This window comes from Lynx rufus, unplaced genomic scaffold, assembly GCF_022079265.1.
Source record: "Lynx rufus isolate CCGP_SWC_20201006 ecotype Redwood Valley unplaced genomic scaffold, mLynRuf1.p SCAF_7, whole genome shotgun sequence".
Lineage (NCBI taxonomy): Eukaryota > Metazoa > Chordata > Mammalia > Carnivora > Felidae > Lynx > Lynx rufus.
This window is the reverse complement of record NW_025814889.1, coordinates 138,213,537-138,230,334: the sequence shown is the minus strand read 5'-3', so window position 1 is coordinate 138,230,334 and position 16,798 is coordinate 138,213,537. Positions and strand designations below refer to the sequence as shown.

At 64.4% G+C, this 16,798-nt stretch overlaps 1 protein-coding gene across 1 annotated transcript in view; it reads left to right on the top strand.

Moving 5' to 3' along the window:
• Window positions 1-16,798, top strand: part of WNT7B (Wnt family member 7B) — a 48,074-nt gene that overhangs the window by 15,103 nt on the left and 16,173 nt on the right. The window contains exon 2 of the mRNA XM_047064967.1: window positions 8,914-9,140. Coding sequence (XP_046920923.1) covers window positions 8,914-9,140 — 227 coding nt within the window. The remainder of the gene's footprint in view (window positions 1-8,913; window positions 9,141-16,798) is intronic.

Below are 16,798 nucleotides of genomic sequence, written 5' to 3'. Positions count from 1 at the left end.
GGGACCCACTTTAGGTGGGCGTGGGGGCCGGCTGCCATCTTCCCAGGTATTTGCCAAGTTACTTCCTGGACAAGTGGACCCGGGCCCGCCTCCCTGGCTGATTGCAGATAATTAGAACATTCTTCAAATATTTTGCCGGAGGATGCCCGAGAAGGAAGAGTTATAAAGCGCCCCGGGCCAGGAGCGTGGGCTGCAGGAGCTGTGGGCAGCCAGGCCAGGGCCAGGGATGGGGCCCCAGAGGGAGACCGGGGATCCGGCCCAGGCCCGGCCAGCCTGTCCCCACCTCCCGGGGAGCTGGGGTGGGGTGGGGGCTCACGGTCAAGGCCGGCTCACGGCTGGGGAGGGGGCCGTGCGTGGGGATCCCTGCGCTGGGGAGCTCACAGCCGGTGGGGGCGGACAAACCCTACCCCAGATAGCTTTCGGAAAAGCCTGAGGGGGTCAAGCACCCCCTGGCCCCCTGGGGGGGGCAGGCGGGCGAAAAGGTCTGTGGAGGAGGGGCTCTACGGCGCATCTGGAAGGAGAAGGAAGGTGCAGGGGCGGCGGGGTACGGAGTGATGTGGGTGGAGAGTGAGCGATAAGGGGGTGCCTGGGGCTACCCTCGTGGCTGACACCCGCAGCCGGGGCAGCTCAGCACCCAGAAGCCCCGCTCAGGCTGTGTTGGGCAGGGAGGTGGGCGGCCCCGGAGGGCAGAGGGTGGGGAAACCCTTTCTTACCGCTGCTGACCTTCCTAAAAGTGGTGCCTACCACCTGAGGACGCGGGGAGACCGGGAGGACCCAGGGAGGGGGAGGCGTCCCCCCCTCCGGCTCCTGCGGCTTGTGGGGGGTGGTGAGTCTGGGATGTTGAGGTCCAGCTCCGTCATGAGGTCTGAGTTCTGGGAAGTACTTGGATGCTGCGTCTGTGTCATGGCGTGCTGTCCTGGTCCCAGCCTAGGGAACATTCCCAGGATTCTGTGGTTGGTTCGGGGCAGGGGCTCCTCCGACCCAGGAGCCTGGGGTGGGGGGTGGGCTGCAATGCGGCTGCTGCTCAGGCCAGAGAGAGGGTACAGAGGATGGTGACTGGCCTGGCACGGGGTCCCCGCCGTGGTGGGGCCGGGTCCCCTCTACTGGGGCATCCCGAGCTTGGGCTGTGGTTTGTGGGGTCGGTTGCTGGGGAATTTGTAGGAGAAACGGGATACTGAGGTCGAGGTGCCTGGGTCCTGCGGCCTCCTCAGGACACTCGGCCACATCAGTGGCCATAGTTTTAGGGCCCTGTGCACGGATCAGAGGGCTCGAGGCTTCCTTGGGATCTGAGAGGCCCGTCTGCCACGCGGTCCTGGGCTCGCAATGACACGATTTCTCTCTGGCTTTTTTTTTTTTTTTTTTTTTTTTTGAGAGAGAAAGAGAGAGAGAGTGCAAGCAGGGGAGGGGCAGAGAGAGAGAGAGAGATTGAGAATCCCAAGCAGGCTCCCCACCGTCAGTGTGGAGCCCGCCCTGGGGCCCGAACTCATGAACCGTGAGATATGACCTGAGCCGAGACCGAGAGTCGGGCGCTTGACCGACCGAGCCCCCCAAGTGCCCCTCTCTCTGGCTCTTGAACAAAAGAGGCAGAGCTTGTCCCGCCACTGGCAATGCACAAGGGATCAAAGCCCTTTGGAGGATGGGGGAGGAAGGCTCTCCAGGTAGACAAGTGACCACCCCCCAACTGTCTTGGGGGTCAGGGACAGGGATGATGAGGCATTGACCAGTCGGGGGGCGGGAAGGGTGGGTTCCAACCCCTGTTCCCTCCCACCCTCCCTGAGCTACTCAGCAGGTGGCTGGACAGCAGGGCTCTGATCCCGGGCTCCCCACTGACGCCCCCATCGGACTCCTCTCTGGGCCTCAGGCTCCCTGGTGGTGAGGTGCCCCAGACGTTGTTACCTGAGGAAGCCGGAGGAGGGAGGCTGCCCCCAGGAGGCCCCCAGGCTGGGCTTTGGCAGGAGTGGGGCCAGACCAAGAAGGGGTCTTAGCTAGAGTGGCCGCGGCCCGGAGCTCTGTCCTCTCCCAGCCTGGGACAGCACTGGGAGGCTACCTGGCCGGACCTGGCCCCACTGGTGGGCCCAGCCCCTCTGGGCACAGGGCTGGCCAGCAGGGATGGCCGAGAGCACTGGGCCAGGTGCAGGCTGAGAGCGGGAGGGCACCGTCTGGCTGAGCGGGCAGTGGCCTCCACAAGCTGCTTCGGGAGGGGCTGGCACCCCTCAGGGGACACACAGACAGGGTATAAGGGGTTGATATGTAATGCTCATGTTGTATTTCTTTTAAAAAAAAATGTGTATTTATTTTGAGAAAGTGAGCGAGCACACGCGTGCGTGTGTGTGCAAATGGGGAGGGGAGGAGAGAGAGGGTCCCAAGCAGGCTCCGTGCTGTCGGCACGGAGTCCCACGCGGGGCTCGATCTCCCAAACCGTGAGATCACGACCTGAGCCGAAACCAAGAGTCGGATGCTTAACCGACTGAGCACCCCCCCCCAGAAGCCCCCGTATTGTATTTCTTAAGTGTATTTTCTTTACTTTAATTTCTGTGAGAAAACTTGGAGTTTTCACTCTGAGTTTGTACTGCATTTTCACTATGAAGTTTGTATTGCAATATTTTGCTTTTTGGTTGCGATATAACGTGCATAACGTACAGACGTCTCGAGTGGACAGCTTGGTGCGTTTTTACATATGCGGGCGCTCATGTAATCCATTTCTCAGCTTGGGAGAGGGAACAGTCTGGAACCCAGAAGACTCCCGTGGGCCCCTCCCGGCCCGTGCCCCCCACCCCCGCCCCCAGCTAAGGGTAACTCCTGGCCTCTATGTTGAAGGTGCGTTTTGCGCGGTCTGGGCCATTTCTCCCGTCTGGCTCACGCGTAAGCTGTTTGCCCTTTGTCGCTGCTAAAGCCTCCCGCCGTGTGCACATGCCAAACTGTGTCATTCTGCTGGTGACAGACGGACGGACACGGGGGGTTGTGGTTCCCGGTTTGCGCTGGGGACACCTGTGCTCGTCTCGTGGTAACTGTGAAGGTTTGCTTCACTTGGGTGCGTAGCCCCAGACTGAATCTGCTGCGTCCGAGGGACCCAGTCGCGGTGGGTGTGGCGGTGGGTGTGGACACCCGCCGGCTCCAGAATTGCCAGTTTGAGCGCTGGGCCTCCCGATCGACACAGCTGGTCCCTGATCCCCACGAGGGACTGGATCCCGGTGGCTCGGTGCATGGAGATCAGGAACGGGTCCCCAGGGAGGGTCGACAGTGGCCAGCCTTGAGGACCACTCACCACAGGCCAGAATCGTGTCCTCCTCCGAGCCGCTCTGACACACCCCACTTCAGAGGTGTGGAAACCGAGGCACGGAAAAGTTAAGAAACTTACCCAAGGTCTCACAGCTACGAGGAGTCAGAGCCAGGGTTCCAACCAAGCTGGCTCGCACCGGTGCTCGTGTCCTAACCCCTGCCCCACCGGCTGCCAGCTGGGTGACCTGCCCAAGGCCATAGCCAGCGTCCCACCCCCTTGGCCAGTTCTGCACCACCTGCTACCTGGCAGTGGCCACCTCGCCCCTCGCCCTCTGGCGTCCCCTAGTCCCAGAGGCAGCCCTGGCCCCTTGGGACCTCTGGCAAGGTAGGAAGATCTCCTATTGTCCCTTGGCACCCTGGATGGAGCCCAGAGCCGGGAACCCGCAGGGAGGCCGTCCCTGCAGGACTCGTCGTGGCTTCCTGCCTTCGTCCGAGGCCCCTGAACAGCGCCAGGGGATGACTGAAACGCGAGCGGCCAGCCCGGCTTCTCTGTGCTCGGGGCCACTCAGAACGTCCCTGCCAGCCCTCCCGGGGCACCTGGGTGGGCGGCTGTGGGCTGAGAAGGCGCCCAGGGTGGGGATCTTGCTGCTTGGGGGTGACAGGCAGGCCCATCCTGTGGGCGGGACCAGGGTGCTCACAGCCTGCCCTCACTCCCAAACTGCCGATTATTCCAGATTATTCCAGGATGCGGCCTGCGCTCACCCTCCTCCCTCTTCCCTTCCCCCTTCCTCCCTCTCTTCCCCCCCTGCCCCTTCCCCCCTCCTTCCTCCTCCTCCCCACTGCCCCTCCTCCCCTTTCCCTCCCCCCTTCCCTCCCTCCTCCCCCCTTTCTTCCCCTCTCCTCCCCTCCTCCCCCTTCCCATCCCCCCTCTTCCCCTCTCCTCCAGGTCACCAGTTTTCAGTTATCACGTAATTTTACCTCTTTCCTTTTCAGGCGGTTTCCTGATGAGGGCCGGTGGCCCAGGGCTGCAGCCCCTGTCCCTCCAGGTGGCAGGAGCATGGCTGAGGGTCGGAGTGTGACAGGGCCAGGCCTTCTCGGGGAGGGCAGTGCTCAGACTCGCGGTGAACGTGTGGGCCGTAGTTGGTGGGGAAGGGACAGCGCGGCTGACACGGCCAACACCAGCAACGGAAGCCGTCCGTAAATGTGGAATGATTAATGAGTGACCTTGGAGGATTTCAAGCAAGGGAAGGATGTGAAGCTGTGTTTGGGGACTCAGGAGTGGGCACAGCTTTCCGCTCGAGGCCGTCCACCGGCACTTGTCGGGCACCTGCTGTGCGCGGGGCTCTGGACCCCAGCGCCGCCTTCACCTGAGTTCTGGAAGCAGAGACCGGGCTCTGAGCCTGGCTGTGCAGCCTCAGGCACGGCCCCCAGCCTCTCTGAGCTGCGGTCTGCACATCTGTGACACGGGGATGCAGGGAGGGCACTGAGACCCAGCAGAGGCCCGTGTTGCCCAAGATGGGCGCTCGGAGTAAGTGTATCTACTACTGTTAGTGGAGAAACGATTTCTGAATTAGCAACCGCATCTGATTATTTATGCTCCTGGCACATAATAGATTCCCTGATGCCTTTGCTTCGCCTTTGACCCATGCGCTGGCTGCTGGGGGGTGGCCGGGGGCTCTCGCGTCCCCTACTCCGTCAGCCCCACACGTCCTGGGAAGCGTACAGGCGGGGGTCAGCCAGGCAAGGCCCCTCTTGTCCCCTTCTACCCATCCCACCTGTCCAAGGGTGCAGAAGTCCTGCATATACGTAGGGTTTTTAAAACTTGTGTCCAAAGTCCACATAACATAGGGGCAGCCTGGGTGGCTCAGTCAGCCGAGCATCCGACTCTTAATCTCGGCTCGGGTCCCGATGTCACTGTTCACGGGTTCGAGCCCCGAGTCGGGCTCCGCGCTGGCAGTGCGGAGCCTGCTTGGGGTTCTCTCTCGCTCCTTCTCTCTCTGCAACCTCCCCTGCTCACACTCTCTTTCTCTCTCTCCCTCTCAAAATAAATAAACCTAAAAACATTTTTTAAATAAATGAAAAAAAAAAAAGAATGTGACTCGGAGGCGTTCTAGTACATTCACGATGCTGTGTGACCGTCACCTCTCTCCGGTTGCCACACTTTGTCAACACGCCTCTCAAGCAGGCAGGCGCTCCCCGGGCCCCCTCCCTGCAGCCCCGGGCGACCACGGGTCTATTTTCTGTCTCTGGGGATTTACACCTGTCTTCAGGTCTTGGGGGCAAATACCAAGCAGTGGAATTGTTGGGTCCCAGGGGATTTTCGAGGCTCTTCCTGACGGCTGCCCACGTGGCCGCCACCTTTGACGTTCCCGTCGGTGCCACACAGTTTCCCCACATCCTGCCAACACCTGTCATTTTCTGTTGTTGTGACTGAAGCCGTCTCAGCGGCCGTGTGGTGGCACGTCACTGGCTTCGGTTTGCGTTTCTCTCGCGAGCGAGCGGGAGTTAGAACCTCCTCGTGTGCTGGTTGGCCATTTATGGCTCTTTGGAGAAATAGCTATTCGAGTCCCTTGAGCATTTTGGACTTGGACTGCCTTTCTGTTACTAAGGTGGAGGAGCTCTTTTGGATGTAATCTTTGAGTATTCACTCATTTGTTCATCCATTTTGCCATTCTGCAAACACTCAGGGACGGCTACAGGGGGAGCCCCCTGCCCCCTCCCCCCGGCCCACCAAGCCCCAGATTTAGCTCTGACCTGGCCCTGCTTGTGGTCTGCTGGGAAGGCTGGATGTGGAAACAGCCACTGTGAGCCCGTGGGGGGCGGGTGGGGGGTTGTTACTCGAGAGACAATGCCCACCACCTGCTTTCTCAGTGCCTGGGGGCCAAGGGGTGTGAGCTCAGGGGGCTTTTCCACTTGGGCACAAGGCTAGCAGAGTTTGCCAGAAAGAGAAAGGCAGAGAGACCGGCACAGGCAGGCATGGCAGGGCGGTCGGAGGTCGGATCCCGGGGGGCCTCTGATTCTACACCAAGGAGCCTAGGGAGCTATGGATGGTCCCTGAGCAGGGGAGTGACATGGCCAGACCTGGGTGCTGGCAGGGGGGCTTTGGGGGCTCCTGGAGACGGGAGACCAGGGCTGCAACATCTGCGTCGGCCCCTGGGATCCCCCCCTCGGTCCACTGGGGATCCCCCTCCCCCCCGCTCCAATTTGGAACCCATTTGTCCAAGCTCCTACCCCCAGCAGGGTTCTTACCCCAGGCAGTGAGCTTTGCAGCCTGGAGTCTGCTGGAAGACTTCGGGATCGGGGAGCTGGCTTTTAGCGTCTGGGATCCAGAGCGGGCTCCTGCCCGAGGCCTGGAGGCTGGTTCCCATCCATCTCATTTCCCCGGGTCGGTTTTCTGAGCATCTACAATTACTTTGGGCTGAATTCCCCGGATTCCAGCCCGCTCCCAGCCCAACCCGCCCAGATGATCTTCCTCCGTGCCAGCCTCGGGCATTTCTGCCCATTGTGCCCGTGGGAGACCCAGGGGGGTCTTGGCCAGATTAGTGAGGGGGGCGGGCGGGCCGTGGGGATTGAGTGTCGCCGGGGCACTCTGGCTACAGCACGTGCTGCGGACTCATGCCACACGGGGACTTTCCCAGCTGGCTGTGGGTGCCTGGAAAAACACTGACTCGTTTCTCCCGAGAAAGGGGCCGGCAGCCAGCGGGAAGGAGGAGGGAGCTCAGTGGCGCTGGGAGGCCAAGGCCAGGGACATCAGCTTTGGGGAGCCCCTGGTGGTCTCCCTCATTCCCACACTTTGCCCCTCGCTAAGCAGGCCTGGTCTGCCGTCTGGAAGCCGGATGCCACTTTGAAACTCAGCCGTGGCCCCAGGGTCTGCCAAGATCACCCCCACCTCCTTCCAGCTTGCCCGCCCTCCTCCTCCGGGCGCTCGAAACCAAATGATGAGTTTTCCAGCCTCTGCGGAAGAACAGTTCGGGGGCCGCTCCGAAAGCGATACAGACTGCCACGTGACCCAGCAATTCCACTCCTAAGACTGTGCCCCAGAGAAGCGGGACAGGGGCTCAGACCAAAGCTTACACGCCCACGTTCGCGGCGGTGCTGTTCGCGGTGGCCGAGAGGTGGGGAGGAACCCCGCGTCCGCTCCCTGGTGCCTGGATCCGTGCAGGGTGGTCCCTGCTTACGATGGAGAAGGATTCAGCTATAAAAGGGCACTGGCACCTGCTGCAAGGGGGCTGAAGCCGGGAAACAGGATGCCAAGTGAAAGGAGCCAGCCACAAAAGGTCACACGGCGTGTGATGCCATCGATACGAAAAGTCCAGAACACGCCAATCCACAGGCACCGAAAACAGATTGGTGGTTTCAGAGCCTGGGAGAATAGAATAAGGAGTGACTGCCCAGGGGACTTGGGGTTTCTCTTCGGGGGCGGTGAAAACGTCTGGGAACACGGTAGGGGTGGTGCCTGCATGGCTCACCGCTGCTGAACTGACTGCACACTTTAAAATGGGTAACGTTGGCGCCTGGGGGGGGCTCAGTCGGTCGGGCGTCCGACTTCGGCTCGGGTCACGATCTCGCGGCTTGTGGGTTCGAGCCCCGCGTCGAGCTCTGTGCGGACGGCTCGGAGCCTGGCGCCTGCTTCGGATTCTGTGTCTCCCTCTCTCTCTGCCCACCACCCCCCCCACCACACCCTGTCTCTCCCTCCTTCAAAAATAAATAAACATTAAGACAATTTTTTTTTAATGGGCAACGTTATGTGGTGTGGGTGCCACCTCCTACAACAAACACACGGATAAACGCCTCAAGTTAGGAGGGAGTGAGCCCGGCAAGTGCCCTCCTGCCCCGGGCCTCAGTTCCTGGCGGGTGCCAGGTTAATTCCACGGCAGCCTCAGGGGGCCACCGGGGGGGATACGATGTTGCAGTAAAGCAGCCCCACCCAGCCCAGCACACCATAGGGGCTCAATTCACATCAGCTCCTGGTCCCTCTCGTGAATCTACCCAGTGATCCAGAAGTGAGGGGACAGTCTTTCTCCATGAGGCCGTCTGGTCTGAGCCCCTGTGGTGGTGGTGGGGTGGGAGGAGTAGATGCTTTATACTCCCATTTCATGGACGTGGATACTGAGGCTCAGAGAGGCAGCGTGCCTTCCCAGGACTATAGATGGGCTGTAAACGGAGTCAGGAGCCTACGGGTTTGGCTCCCAGCAGGGCCAGCCGGCTCAGCAGCCCGCCTGGCCCAGGAACCCCAGGGGGACCCCGGGGCGTGCGAGTGGTGGGGAAGTCTGATGGTCGGCAGCTGGGGACGCTGCGGACAGTTCGGAGCTGATGGCTGTCAAATCCCAGGCGTGAAGTTCTCGGACCCGAAGGGTCCGCGTGTCTGGTTCAGAGGCGTGGGGAGCTGTGGTTCTTACGTTCTGGGTGACCGTTGGTTCCTGGATTTGTGACCCTGGTTCTCGTGGTCCTGAGGCTGAGAAGGCATGGGCGCGAGTGCCTTTTCAGGCCGGGATCACGCCTTGTGGTCAGCGGGAAACGGCTCGTCCGGGGCAGGGATCTGTGTTTGGCTGCCTGGTGGGCACAGCTTGGCCCACGGTGGGCGCCCGGAACCCACCGGCTGGTGGCGGAGACTGAGGGAGGCAGGGCGGCAGGCGGAGGGCTCGGGGCCCCGCGCAGCCACTCACCTGCCCGCGTCCTCTCCCGTCTCCGCAGAGCGCTGTCGTCCGTCGTGGCCCTGGGAGCCAACATCATCTGTAACAAGATTCCCGGCTTGGCCCCACGGCAGCGTGCCATCTGCCAGAGCCGGCCCGATGCCATCATCGTGATCGGGGAGGGGGCGCAGATGGGCATCAACGAGTGCCAGTACCAATTCCGCTTCGGACGCTGGAACTGCTCCGCCCTGGGCGAGAAGACTGTCTTCGGGCAAGAGCTCCGAGTAGGTAAGGGCGCCTCCGGGCTTGCGGGGACCCCCCCCCCGCCACTGTCAGGGCTTCAGGGCCACCCAAGGCCAGGCGAGGCCGGCCGGTGTCTTTGCGACGGGAGCTCCCTCTGCCCCCTGCTCTGCGCCTGGCCGGGGGGGGGGGGCAGGGGCTCAGGACCCCAGGGTCCCGTGTGCGCGGGCGAGGGACCCCTCGCTGGGCTGTGAGCCGGCCGGCCGTGGCAGGCAGTGCAAGCGGTTAGAGCCGCATCCCGCTTGTGCGGACGCTGTGTGGACCTAGGCACACCCCCTGCCTCGGTTCTGTCCCATCTGGAATGGGACAGCAGGAGTTCCCGCGTGGCGTCTGGGGGCATGGGGCTGAGGCGAATGGTACCATTTGTGCGGGAGGAATTTCGGGCAGAGGACGCTGTACAGGCACGTGTGGGAGCACCGAGGGAGTCTGCCAGGCTGCGGGGGAGGCTGGGCGGGCAGGGCGGGTGGCGTCGGGCCGGGGAAGGGGTCGCGCCTCCCAAGTCTGTGGGCAGTCCCACGGGTGCCATCTCACGTCCTCACAGCTCCGAGGGAGGCTCTGTGGTGCCCATTTTACAGGGAAGGAGACTGAGGCCCAGGGAAGGGCTTAAAGGGAGATGTGGGACCTCCAGGGCCCGACCTAGATCGGAAACCGGCTGTGTGACCCTGGGCGTGGCGCTCGGGACCTCAGAGCCCGTATTTGCGACACGAGCTCCGAGCGGGCGGGCCCTCCCCTGGGTCCCTGGCACCCCTCCGGGGCCTGCGTCCCGTGGGTTCGATACACAGCTGTCGAACAGGCGAGGGTGCGGAGGTGATGCAACCTGCCTTCCAGGAGGGGCAGATGGGGGAGCGATAACTTGGGGGGCACAGCGCCAGACGTGCAGGGGGGCCCTGTTATTTCAGACCCCAGCCTGCAGGCTCAGCACGTCCTTCCGATCCCAGCGGGCCGAGGAGCCACAGCTGCCGGGACCCGGGCCAGAGCCAAGCCGTGCGGGGCTTGGAGCGCCCGGCGTAGGGCTGGGGGTGGTGCAGGGGAAAGCCCCCGGGGCCCCTTTGTGGTAAGCAGCCTGTGGGTGGCACCTGGCACAGGCAGGAGGGTGGCACCACCCCTTCCCTGGGGCCCCACCACCCAAGTGCAGCTCCCGGCCCGTTGGGGAGGGAGGAGTGCCCGGCCCATCCCCCGCAGTGGGGAGGGCGTCGGCCCCGGGACCTGCTTTCTGCTGGGTGCCGCTTGCCTATCTGGCTCCCCGCCCCCCCCACAGGTGCCTCCTTGCCCATCTGGCCCCCCATCCCCCCCCCAGGTGCCCCTTGCCTATCTGGCCCCCTGTGCCCCCCCCCAGGTGCCTCCTTGCCCATCTGGCCCCCCATCCCCCCGCCAGGCGCCTCTTGCCTATCTGGCCCCCTGTGCTCCCCCCAGGTGCACTCTTGCCTATCTGGCCCCCTGCCCCCCCCCAGGCGCCTCCTTGCCTATCTGGCCCCCCATCCCCCCGCCAGGTGCCTGCTTGCCCATCTGGCCCCCCGTGCCCCCCCCAAGTGCCTCCTTGCCTATCTGGCCCCCCGTGCCCCCCCCAAGTGCCTCCTTGCCTATCTGGCCCCCTGTGCCCCCCCCAGGTGCCTCCTTGCCTATCTGGCCCCCTCTGCCCCCCCAGGTGCCTCCTTGCCCATCTGGCCCCCTCTGCCCCCCCAGGTGCCCACTTGCCCATCTGGCCCCCTCTGCCCCCCCAGGTGCCCGCTTGCCTATCTGGCCCCCTGCCCCCCCCAGGTGCCCACTTGCCCATCTGGCCCCCCATCCCCCCGCCAGGTGCCTGCTTGCCTATCTGGCCCCCCGTGCCCCCCCCAGGCGCCTCCTTGCCCATCTGGCCCCCTGTGCCCCCCCCAGGTGCCTCCTTGCCTATCTGGCCCCCATCCCCCCGCCAGGTGCCCCTTGCCTATCTGGCCCCCTGTGCCCCCCCCAGGTGCACTCTTGCCTATCTGGCCCCCTGTGTCCCCCGCCAGGTGCCCGCTTGCCTATCTGACCCCCTCTGCCCCCCCAGGTGCCTCCTTGCCTATCTGGCCCCCCATCCCCCCGCCAGGTGCCCGCTTGCCCATCTGGCCCCCTCTGCCCCCCCAGGTGCCTCCTTGCCTATCTGGCCCCCTCTGCCCCCCCAGGTGCCTCCTTGCCTATCTGGCCCCCTCTGCCCCCCCAGGTGCCCACTTGCCCATCTGGCCCCCTCTGCCCCCCCAGGTGCCCACTTGCCCATCTGGCCCCCTCTGCCCCCCCCAGGTGCACTCTTGCCCATCTGGCCCCCTGTGTCCCCCCCAGGTGCCTCCTTGCCTATCTGGCCCCCCGTGCCCCCCCCAAGTGCCTCCTTGCCTATCTGGCCCCCTGTGCCCCCCCCAGGTGCCTCCTTGCCTATCTGGCCCCCTGTGCCCCCCCCAGGTGCCTCCTTGCCTATCTGGCCCCCTGTGCCCCCCCCCAGGTGCCTCCTTGCCTATCTGGCCCCTTGTGCCCCCCCCAGGTGCCCACTTGCCCATCTGGCCCCCCATCCCCCCGCCAGGTGCCCGCTTGCCCATCTGGCCCCCTCTGCCCCCCCAGGCGCCTCCTTGCCTATCTGGCCCCCTCTGCCCCCCCAGGTGCCTCCTTGCCCATCTGGCCCCCTCTGCCCCCCCAGGTGCCCGCTTGCCTATCTGACCCCCTCTGCCCCCCCAGGTGCCCCTTGCCTATCTGGCCCCCTGTGCCCCCCCCAGGCGCCTCCTTGCCTATCTGGCCCCCCACCCCCCCATAGGTGCCTCCTTGCCTATCTGGCCCCCCATCCCCCCGCCAGGTGCCCACTTGCCCATCTGGCCCCCTCTGCCCCCCCAGGCGCCCACTTGCCCATCTGGCCCCCTCTGCCCCCCCAAGTGCCTCCTTGCCTATCTGGCCCCCTGTGCCCCCCCCAGGTGCCTCCTTGCCTATCTGGCCCCCTGTGCCCCCCCCAGGTGCCTCCTTGCCTATCTGGCCCCCCACCCCCCCATAGGTGCCTCCTTGCCTATCTGGCCCCCTGTGCCCCCCCCAGGTGCCTCCTTGCCCATCTGGCCCCCTGTGTCCCCCCCAGGTGCCTCCTTGCCTATCTGGCCCCCCATCCCCCCGCCAGGTGCCCCTTGCCTATCTGGCCCCCTGTGCCCCCCCCAGGTGCACTCTTGCCTATCTGGCCCCCTGTGTCCCCCGCCAGGTGCCCGCTTGCCTATCTGACCCCCTCTGCCCCCCCAGGTGCCTCCTTGCCTATCTGGCCCCCCATCCCCCCGCCAGGTGCCCGCTTGCCCATCTGGCCCCCTCTGCCCCCCCAGGTGCCTCCTTGCCTATCTGGCCCCCTCTGCCCCCCCAGGTGCCTCCTTGCCCATCTGGCCCCCTGTGCTCCCCCCAGGTGCCCACTTGCCCATCTGGCCCCCCATCCCCCCCGCCAGGTGCCTGCTTGCCTATCTGGCCCCCTGTGCCCCCCCAGGTGCCTCCTTGCCTATCTGGCCCCCTGTGCCCCCCCCAGGTGCACTCTTGCCTATCTGGCCCCCCATCCCCCTGCCAGGTGCCCGCTTGCCTATCTGGCCCCCTCTGCCCCCCCAGGTGCCCACTTGCCCATCTGGCCCCCTCTGCCCCCCCAGGTGCCCACTTGCCCATCTGGCCCCCTCTGCCCCCCCAGGCGCCCGCTTGCCCATCTGGCCCCCTCTGCCCCCCCAGGTGCCTCCTTGCCTATCTGGCCCCCTGTGCCCCCCCCAGGTGCACTCTTGCCTATCTGGCCCCCCATCCCCCTGCCAGGTGCCCGCTTGCCTATCTGGCCCCCTCTGCCCCCCCAGGTGCCCACTTGCCCATCTGGCCCCCTCTGCCCCCCCAGGTGCCCACTTGCCCATCTGGCCCCCCATCCCCCCGCCAGGCGCCTCCTTGCCCATCTGGCCCCCCACCCCCCTCCCCGAGACTCCAGGCTCCAAGGTGGCTGTCCCCGCACAGCCGAGCTGGGTGGTTGCCTGCGGCAAGGGTTCAGATCCAGGCTCTCACCCACCGCCCTGTTAGTCCTCACTTCTTCACTGTGCAGAGATGGGCACAGGAGATGTTCCCGGGGCTTGGACTTCCTTTGGGGCCACCAGACACGGGCAGTGACGGGCACGTGGCTTCTTCTCAGGTCAGGTGCCGGGCGGGGGAGCTCACTGGCGATGCGCTACAAACGCCCACAAAAAGGCCACGGGGAGCGACGTTGGCCCCAGCAGTGACCCGGGCCCCCCCCGTAGCGCACACTGTCAGTGCCCACCCGGGTGACCTTTACTGGCCGTCACGTGTCCCCTGGATCACGGCTAACAGCTCACAGCTGTTCCTTCTCGGAGGCCAGCCCTTGGTCCAACAGGAGCCCGCGAGCGTTTGCAGTCACTTCGCCCCTGGGGCTGCTCACGGGGGGCCATCCAGCAAGGGGGACCCATGGGAACCTCTGGCCCGACGTGCTCAGCATCTTGCTGCCTAAGTCTGCCGTCCCCAGCCTTCCCCCTGACCTGCGCACCTGTCGTCTCTGCAGAAACCGGGCGTTGTGTCCCCGTCCATCCCTCCACCCTGCCCCACGGCCACTGTGGCGCCTGCCTCGCTGGCCCTCCCCTGGCAACCGTCAGTTCCTCCTCCTGCCTCCCCTCCAGCCCTGGTCATGCCATGTCACTCCCTTCCTCCAAAACCTGCAGTGGCTCCCTATTGCCCAGGATAAAATTAACTCCTTAGCTTGGAGTCTGAGTGGCCCCTGGCTTACATCGCCCTCACCTCCCCGCATCCCTTCTAGAAACCAGAGCTTCAGCCTGGCTCACTTCCAACCCTTTCCTCCTCTGGGACTTTGCCCCCACTGCCCGTAGCCCTGGAAGGCCCTTCCCCTCTGCTCTGCTTGCATCTGGTTTCCCTGGAGAACGCCCTCTCACCCCTCCCTGGCTTTTCCTGTCCACAGCCCGGCCACGCTCACGTCCTGGGGCTTTGTCCTCAGAGCCTGTCAGCCCTGGGCCCGCTCAGCGCCTGCCTCAGGCTCTCCCTTCGCTCTGCCCCAGGGGTGGGAGGGGTGGGCTTCCTACCAGCGGGGCTGAGGCCTCTCGCCCTCGGCCCTCCCCGGCTCCAGGCTGCGCCTTGCGAAGGCCCAGCTCCCTTTTCAGCCAGGAGGGCTCGGCTGCTGGGAGTCACGAGCAGGAAGCGGGGCCGGGTGGCAAAGCCAGCCCGTGTCAGAGGCATGCGGCTGCCCCGGGCACGAGATGGGAGACGGGCCATGAGCTGGCAGGCAGCCGGGGGCACTCGTGGGAGCAGCCACTCAAGCGGTGCCAATTAATGATTGGCCCCAAGAGGGGGAATGGCCTGGGTGGGTGGGACGGCCCCCTTCAGGCCTTGCCTGTGACCTTGGGCCGTGCCTAAATCTTGAGAGCTGAAGGGAAACCCCTTAATAGGCAAATGAACCCCTGTGCCAAGGTCCCGTCCCTTCTCCAGCACCTGGTGCCGTTGCTTGCATACCTCCAGGGACGAGGAGCTCACTACTCGCTACTAGATAGGTCTTTCTTACGATGCCACTGCCCTGGTTTCAGCCTGGGACCCTCCAGGTGCCTCTGTTGCTCTGCTCCCTTCAGGGAGTCAGGACCCACACGTGGCGTCACCTCATGTGTGGGGGCCTCCACCCTCTGGCAGCCCAAGCCCACCCCAGGCCTATTTCCTCAGTGATCAAGCGATGCTTGTGGCCTGGCCTCTTCTGTCAACTGGCAATGAGCTTGGGGGGTGGTGCGGATGGGGTAGGGGACACCACGCGACAGTTGTGGGGGGAGCCTTGTATTCCGGGGATGCCTGTTAGAAACTTGGGCTCCTGGTGACCCCGGGCAAGGCAGGGCCTCTCTCACAGGCAAGCACCATAGTCGAGTCGGGACTGTTGACAAGGGCTCGCCTGACAGGGTGACGGTAAGCTGAGACCCAGGAGAGTGATAATCAGAGTGACCCAGACTGGCCTGGGGTGAGCACGGGGAAGGCGGTTCCGGGCGGAGGGAACAGCAGGTGCCAAGGCACAGAGGCCACAAAGGGGATGGTATTTCCCAGGGACGCCGGGAGGGTGAACCAGAGGGTGGGGAGACCTGAGGCTAAAGGAGGGGACAGGCTGGGTGGGGCGCAGTGAACCCGAGGGCCCCACAGAAGGCACGGAAGTCTCTGAGCAGCAGAGGGACTTCCCTCGAACCCTGGCTCCCTCCAGCCACTGCCCCACCCCCAGCCTGAGCCCGGAGCCCCTCGGGACCCGCGGGCACAGGGCATGGTGGCCGCGGCTGTGTGCACTCCAGCGCCCGCACCCCACCCCCCCAGCTGCCATGGAACACTGAATCGCGCCCATCATGTGCAGCCTCAGACATGACCAGGCATAGGGGCCGCCCCTAATCCTGGCTCACGTGCTGCCTGGGGCTGGCAGCTTGCTTTGCGGTAGGGACTCAGCAAAGGCCGTCGGCTCCTGGACAGTCCGAGGGGGCAAAGTGACTTACCTCTGACAGACGAGGGTCTCTAGGCTTCCAAATCAGCCACCGGCAGGATCCTTGGAGAAGAGGCTGACCTCCAGGCCCCCCCTTGCCCGGGGTGCTGCTGACCAGGCCCAGGGGGAGATGTGACATTGGTTCCCAGGAGGGACGAGGGCTCCCGGGCCGCCGCTGGCCGGGAGCCCTGGAAATAGGGTGCGTGCCAACCGCGATGTGCCATATGTGTGAGATACGCGACAGATTTTGGAGACTTCAAAAGAAAAAGCAAGTAAACTGCCTCTTTAACACTCTCTGCAATGATCACATGATACAGTGGTGATCCTTGGATATACGGGCTAAATAAACTCAGTCACTAAAACGAAGTCCACCCCGTTATTCTCACTCTTCTTAAGTGACCTGTGGGGCTTCCGGGAGATTTCTGCTGGGCGGCCCTGCTCTCGACCGCACGCCTGTCAGCGGCACGACAGTCCCCGGGGTCAGCGGGGCAGGCCCGGACAGGTGAACCCAGATCTGACCGTCTCCTCCCAGGAGAGTGTCCTTCATCTCGGGGCGGGGAAGGGGGGGAGCCCGGGGGGTGGTGGCAGTCCGAGGGCAGAAGGTCACTCGTCACCTGCTTCCTAGGGTGGTGCAGGAGTGTGAGGTTGGCAGCCCCTGGTGTTGAGCCTGCATGCATTGAGTGCCTGCTGTATGCCACTTCTGGGGCGGGGCGCCGGGAGGCACAGTGAAGGCCACCAGCCCTGCTCCTGGAAACTCGTGCCCAGGCTGCTTCTCGGGTCCTGTGGTGCAACCTGGGGCACAGACTCGCGCTCTCTAGGTCTGTTTACCCGCCCGTTCCAGGGGCTGAGGCTGGGGTCAGGCCTCTGCCAAGACTTGGGGGTCTCTCTTCAGAACGGGGGGCAGGAAAGCCCTCTACTTCCTCAGTGCTCACGCTGGGGTTCTGCCCAAGGGTCTTGTGGACAGGGAATCCAGGGCTCTGGCCCACTGAGGCAGGACACAGATAACAGGGTGGGGGGGCCTTCACCCTTGGCCTCCGAGGGGCATGGCCTGGCCGGACCTCAGCAGGTCTCCAAGCTTCCTGCTGCCGAGGAGGATCACTTCTGTTCTACTGTCCATGCACCGTAGATGGGGACACTGGGGCTCCCAGGAGGCTAATGTCTCACCCAAGGTCACACACCGCTAAGGCCT